Source organism: Schistocerca piceifrons, chromosome 4, assembly GCF_021461385.2.
Source record: "Schistocerca piceifrons isolate TAMUIC-IGC-003096 chromosome 4, iqSchPice1.1, whole genome shotgun sequence".
Classification (NCBI taxonomy): Eukaryota; Metazoa; Arthropoda; class Insecta; order Orthoptera; family Acrididae; genus Schistocerca; species Schistocerca piceifrons.
In genome coordinates, this window is record NC_060141.1 from 13,941,821 (window position 1) to 13,949,150 (window position 7,330).

Consider the following 7,330-nt stretch of genomic DNA (forward strand, 5'->3'; position numbering starts at 1 on the left):
GTAGACGGAGCGCCATCCATCGACGCGACCTGCCGCGTATGTGGTGCAAGAAGTAACTGGGCACTCGTAGTATGGGCAAGTGAACCGTCTACACCACTTAGATCCTCAGCAGGCGCAGCATCCATGCCGTCTGATGAGATGGCACCTTCTTGACCGGCAGCGTGTAAGAGGCAATCGTCATAAGGGGTCCGCCGACGTCGCTTGCGTTGTCGAGGCGAACGTTGCTTTCGAACGTGGACATCCGTATCCGAATGTGGGAGGCAATCCAGCGTCGTATCATCTTCCGCTAGGAAAGCCGCGGTCGGGACAATGTTCGCGTCCACGTCCATCGCGTTCTGAATGTTACGTTGCGTCTGGAGTCCGTGGTACTGTTGCTGCTGTTGTTGCTGTGGAGGGGGCGACATATGGGTTGGCACCGAGGGTCCTTCCTCTTCCTCCTTTGGTACTTCTGGCGTCGATGGATGTGTCTGATCGCCCGTTTCGTCCTCATCTACGGTGCGCATCGTCGTCTGAGGGCAGGATTGTCGTCCCCGTCGGGGAAACGGAGTCTCCCACTGGTATCTGCGTAATTCTACGTTGTAAGCAGCTCGATCGAACATGGCCTTCCTGTCCACATCCGGAACAGGTACGCGGTTGACCGTCGTACATGATGATTGCACGACAGCCACCGATGTTCAAATAGGACGGCACATGTTTCTTGAGCTCAATTTGAATTTGGCGCACACCGTTGTAGACCTTATACGTCGAGAAAGTTTGCCACTTTTGTGCAACGTGGCTGATAACATTGCCATATGGTCGGAAGGCGTCCTTGACAACTTCCTCTGGGACCTCGAAGGGGAGCTCAAAAACCCTTACAGTCCTTAGGCCCATGCCTGCATGATCCACCGTCACTGCACCGATGTGCCCGTCTGAATGTTTGAATCTGAGAGAGTTCGAGTATTTGGAAACCACTGTCGCGCAGACCTCTGCACTGGTCATTTTAACATAAACCACGCTCGCCGTTATAGAAAAATGTATTCCGACGACAGTCGCCGGATCTAAACGTAGCTCGTCGCGTATGAACTGTTCAATTTCATAGGCTCGAGGAAGCGCGTGATCTGGTTGGAAAGTAATTTTGATCGTATCGTGGCGCCATGTGTGTGCCATAGTCGCACTGAACTCGGAACAAATACAACTCGCGCCGCGAGAAGGTAAACACAAGCAGGTGCTCACGGTCGCGCACGGCGGGGCGCAGCGGACGTCCTCGCCCCACCGCAGCCGAAAGCAGACTGACGCCTAGAACCGCACGGCCACTCCGGCCGGTTGATCCCCATCGCAGAGACGTCAGAAGAAGGGGGTTAGATGTCTGCAAGGGGCGCTGTGACGACCTTCCCATCGTGTGACACGCCCGTAGTTGTATTGGGTTGAATTATCGAGAGATTTGCTGCCATTATGACATCACTAACCCACATGTAGCTCACATGATATTTCGAGGTGTGGCCTTCTCCCCCCCTCTCTCTCTCTGTTTTCTTTTTTTTCCCCCGAAGTTAAGCATCGCAGTGGGAGATAACTACAACGTTTCGTAAAAGTGGTGTTTCAATTTCGTTGGGCAGTGTACGAAACGTTGCTGCCCCGTCGCATATCCCCTTGGCCACGTGTGAAGTCCACTTCGTCAGCGTCGAGACAACATGCCGAGTCGGCATTCTACTGTGCATGTATTAGGGCGTGCCGGAGTGTAATGCGTCCGAACCTTTTGTCAACTTCTGAGCTTTAATGTTTTTTTTTTCGCATGTATCGACAGCCGGGCGGTGACGTCGCAGGGCGCCAAGATTTTGCATCACTACACAGGAAAGTTGTATTCAACTTTTAGACAAATTTCAAACTTATACATCGTAATGGGAAGCAAGTACGAAATTTCGAAAAAGTGATAATTTAATTGTGTTGCGTAGTGTATAATATCATCAAGTTTTGGAACATAACTGATATGACCAGTGTGTCTCGCTAACAAGCGGAATGCTCGGAAGCCATCATAATCAGGAAACAAGTGACGCTTCATCGTGCAGACGCGTATTGTTTTTATTTTTTAATTGTTTCTACTGGCTGTCAGTGTAGTCCGTTGGCAACCTGAAGACGAATCAGCCGCTTAAAGCTCGCTTTGCCATACACGGCAGAACAGCTGTATCACCTATGAAAATAATCTTCATCTACATCTACATGGGTACCCTGCAAACCACGCTTTAGTGTCTGGCAGAGAGTTCGTCGAACCACCTTCACAATAATTGTCTATTATTGCAATCTCGTACAGCGCGCGGAAAAAGCATAGACATATATCTTTCCGTGAGAGATCTGATTTACCTTATTTTAATATGACGACCGTTTCTCCCTATGTAGGTCTCCACCAACAAAATATTTTCGCATTCGGAGGAGAGAGTTTGTGATACAAATTTCATGAGAAGATCCCGTGCAACAAGAAACGCCTTTGTTTTAATGACGTCCACCCCAAATTCTGTATCATTTCAGAGACACTCTCTCTCCTATTTCGCGATAATACATAAGTGACACTCCTCTTTCAACTTTTTCGATGTACCCCGTCAGTCCTATCTTACAATGATACTACACCGCGCAGCAGTATTCTAAAAAAGAGCGGACAAGCGTAGTGTAAGCAGCTTCTTCAGTAGATCTGTTACGTTTTCTAAGTATCCTACCAATAAAACGGAGATTTTACTTACCATTTCCCATAATATTTTCTATGTATTCCTTCCAATTTAATTTATTAGTAATTGTAATTCCTAGGTGTCTGGTTGAATTTACGGCCTTTAGAGATGACTGATTTATCGTGTAATCGAAGTTTAACAGATTCTTTTTAGCACTCGTGTGGATGACCTCACACTATTCGTTATTTAGGGTCAATTGCCAATTTTTGCACCATACAGATATCTTTTCTACATCGCTTTGAAATTTGTTTTGATCTTGTGATGAATTTACCAGTCGATAAACGACAGCATCATCTGCAGGCAACCTGAGGCGGCTGTTCATATTGTCTCCCAAAGCGTTGATATACATAATTTCAGTTTTATGGGTTGACGTCGCTAGCAGAATGTATTTATTGCATTTCCTGTCTGAATATTTTCTTATAGAGTCATTTACTTTCTGTGAGGTTCATTACCCGTTTGAAAACGCGTTACATGACATTCCCGGCAGTATTTGATATTGAGTGCTTAAAGATGCCTAACGTAATTGACTCATTTGGTGACAAGGTTATTCTGTGAACCAACAGATTCCGTATATTCTTTTAAGATGCAGACGAAAACGAAGTAGGCACACAAACTGTCGTCGAAAACGAACATAGGAGCCTGTTAAAAAGATAACGTGGCTCAAAGGGTGGATTTTCGTCATATTAGCCATTGTATACTTTCGCAATTTCAAAAATGGTTCAAATCGCTCTAAGCAGTATGGGACTTAACATCTGAGGTCATCAGTCCCCTAGAACGAAGATCTACCTAAACCTAACTCACCTAAGGGCATCACACACATCCATGCCCGAGGCAGGATTCGAACCTGCGACAGCAGCAGCAGCGCGGTTCCGGACTGAAGTGCCTAGTAGCATCGCTTGGCCACAGAGACCGGCCTTTCGCCAGTATTTTACTGTTTAAGGATTCGTTTTTTCCGTCTGCGCGAGTTTTAACTAAGCTTACAGGTTTTTAATAATGAAAAAGACATCCCATAAATGAAGACTGATTATCTACACAGAGCTGTTCCATGTATGAAGCAAGTAAATGCGAATGGAGTTAGACGTATTTCAATAAGAGGCATTTAAGCCAGAAGAAGTGCCGGAGGAAACTAATTTTAAAGAGGTACTGTAAGAGAAAGCTAATCAACAAAAAAATGGCTTTGAGCACTATGGGTCTTAACATCTGAGGTCATCAGTCCCTTAGAACTTAGAACTACTTAAACCTAACTAACCTAAGAATATCACACACATCGATGACCGCGGCCGGATTCGAACCTGCGACCGTAGCGGTCGCGCGGTTCTAGACTGACGCGCCTAGAACTGCTCGGCCACACCGGCCGGCGCTAATCAACAGAGTAGGTGTATAATAACTACATATCCAGATTCGTTAAGATTTTGTATTCGAGTTAATGTTGCCATAACTTACCTCGGGCAGCTTCTTTGGTTGCCTGACATGCAACCCTCCAACTTCCACCATGTTGGGTACAAGTGGTCGAGGACATCCGTGGGTGAAGTGGTAATTAACCAGGAGAAGCGACGTCTGTCTTTCGATTTCGGACAATGAAGGTAGTGACGGATCTTTCAGATACGTCTGTAAAATTGAATCCAGCATTGGCAGATACAGAAACTGACGGATGATTTTTCCTCCTATACTTACAAGTGTATTCTGAAGTCGCTCGATAAAACTCATGCGGGTGCCTAACGCGAGGAATGGGTTCGGTACATAAGAGTACGGGGCCGGATTTCCCACCATGTCGGCCATCCAGTCCGTTCCCGCGAAACTGGAGAGCACAATTACAGGCGCTTTCAGGCCATGAGCGTATCCGTGTACACATTCTGTGAAGAGGTTCTCCAGAATAATGACGTCAAATTTCTTGCCCGACTTGTGCAACTTCTGTACATTTTCGTCCCTCAGGAATCCGTGACACATTTTTTCAGCAAGCACAAGGAACTCGTTCGCCAAATCCAAGAGAGTTGTCGAGGCCGCTTCGAATACGTTGAGATTACCTGAAAAGAAAAAGGAAGCAGTGAGCTGAATTGCGTAGCCTGTTCAACCAGGCGAGATGTCTAGTTTCAAGAATGATCAACTTTAAAGTCGAAATTTTTACTATCGGTGGACTCTACTGAGACTCCATGCAAGGTCACTTTGATATTATGTCACAAAACTACCCGTAGGCTGTTTATATCGGTACTACAACAGTAGTTACTTCCTTAAGCGGTTCCGCTCAGTCATTATTTCTTAAATAACCGAATATGCAGGTTTCATTTTCATTTGTATGGCAGATACACTGATAAAAATTGATAGTGGTTTATCCCAAAGAAAGCAGGTGTTGACGGATGTGAAACTTTCCGAACTATCAGTTTAAGAAGTCACAGCTGCAAAATACTAACTCGAATGCTTTACAGACGAATGGAAAGACTGGTGGAAGCCGACCTTGGGGAAGATCACTTTGGATTCCGTAGAAATGTTGGAACACGTGAGGCAATACTGACCTTACGACTTATCTTAGAAGAAAGATTAAGGAAAGGCAAACCTACGTTTCAAGCATTTGTAGACTTAGAGAAAGCTTTTGACAATGTTGACTGGAATACTCTCTTTCAAATTCTAAAGATGGCAGGGGTAAAATAGAGGGAGCGAACGGCTATTTACAATTTGTACAGGAACCAGATGGCAGTTATAAGGGTCGAGGGGCATGAAAGGGAGGCAGTGGTTGGGAAGGGAGTGAAACAGGGTTGTAGCCTCTCCCCGATGTTATTCTATCTGTATATTGTGCAAGCAGGAAAGGAAACAAAAGAAAAATTCGGAGTGTGTATTAAAATCCATGGAGAAGAAATAAAAACTTTGAGGTTCGCCGATGACATTGTAATTCTGTCAGAGACAGCAAAGGACTTGGAAGAGCAGTTGACCGGAATGGACAGTGTCTTGAAAGGAGGGTATAAGATGAACATCAACAAAAGCAAAACGAGCATAATGGAATGTGGTCGAATTAAGTCGGGTGATGCTGAGGAAATTAGATTAGGAAATGAGACACGTACAGTAGTAAAGGAGTTTTGCTACTTGGGGAGGAAAATAACTGATGATGGTCGAAGTAGAGAAGAAATAAAATGTAGACTGGCAATGGCAAGGAAAGCGTTTCTGAAGAAAGAGTTTTGTTAACATCGAGTATAGATTTAAGTGTTAGGAAGTCGTTTCTGAAAGTATTTGTATGGAGTGTAGCCATGTATGGGAGTGAAACATGGACGATAAATAGTTTGGACAAGAAGAGAATAGAAGCTTTCGAAATGTAGTGCTACAGAAGAATGCTGAAGATTAGATGGGTAGATCACATAACTAATGATGCAGTATTGAATAGAATTGGGGAGAAGAGGAGTATGTGGCATAACTTGACAAAAAGAAAGACCGGATAGTAGAACATGTTCTGAGGCATCAAGGGATCACAAATTTAGCATCGGAGGGCAGCGTGGGGGGTAAAAATCGTGGAGTGAGACCAAGAGATGAATACACTAAGCAGATTCAGAAGGATGTAGGTTGCAGTAGGCACTGGGAGATGAAGCAGCTTGCACAGGATGGAGTAGTATGGAGAGCTGCATCAAACCAGTCTCAGGACTGAAGACCACAACAACAACGACACACGTTGAATAAAAGCTACCAAACTAATACCCCATTAGGACCATGCCCGTGCCATACGTTGATTAAACTTTCATTCTTATGCGAGCGTACGAGAGGCATTCAATAAGGTAACGCATCACTTTTTTTTTTAAATATTTTGGTTTATCCGGGATACCAATACTCATTTGACTATGAACCACTATTTTCCAACACAATAACCGTTCAATGCGACGATCTTACGCCATGACACTGGGAGGGCCTGCATGCCCACTGGTCGACGACTGAACCAACACCTTGCTACGGCAGTAACGTGCTCGTGGTCCGCGTACCACTTCCCGTGGGGTGCATCCTTCATTGGGCCACACAGATGGAAGTCGGAACATGCGAGATCCAGATTGTATGGCGGGCGAGGAAGACCAGTCCAATGAAGTTTTCTGAGCTCCTCTCGGGTGAGCAGACTTGTCTGAGGCCTTGCGTTGTCATGGGGAAGGAGAAGTTTTTTCGTTCTGTTGTGGCGTCGACCACGCTAAAATTATTTCTCCAAATTTCTGATGGAAGGACAGTACACTTCAGAGAGGATCGTCAGGCAATGAGGACACAACTCTTTTCAGAGCCTCGGGAGACCGTCGCCTTGTCTTTACCAGCGGAGGGTGCCCTTCGATCTTTTCCTTCTGAGGAGAGGTGGTGTGATGCTACTCCATGGAATAAGGTTTGGTTCGCCTCGTAATGGGCCAGCAGTTCGGCACAGATGGTCCTTCGTTGGTATTTACGATCTTTTCCTAGGCGGTGGCGAAGCCAGCACGCCCACACGTTTACGTACCTCAACTGGTGGACGAGTTTTCACTACTACTTGTAGAGACGTCTGTTTGAGCAGCGACGTGATTATGATACATCGATCACCTCAAATCAGAGTGTCAGCACGTTCCAACATTGCAAGGTTCACAGTTGTGTGTGGCCGATCACCACGAAGGAGATCGGACATGTTTGCGCGACTTCTTGTGATGGTGGCA

General features: G+C 45.6%; 1 protein-coding gene across 1 annotated transcript in view; it reads right to left on the reverse strand.

The window, feature by feature from the left end:
• The window catches only part of LOC124795539 (UDP-glycosyltransferase UGT5-like), a 29,349-nt gene extending 24,666 nt beyond the window's left edge, over positions 1–4,683 (reverse strand). Inside the window, exon 1 of the mRNA XM_047259612.1 lies at positions 4,137–4,683. Within this exon, the coding sequence (XP_047115568.1) occupies positions 4,137–4,640 (504 nt within the window). The 5' untranslated portion in view covers positions 4,641–4,683. The remainder of the gene's footprint in view (positions 1–4,136) is intronic.
• Between the last annotated feature and the right edge of the window lie 2,647 nt (positions 4,684–7,330).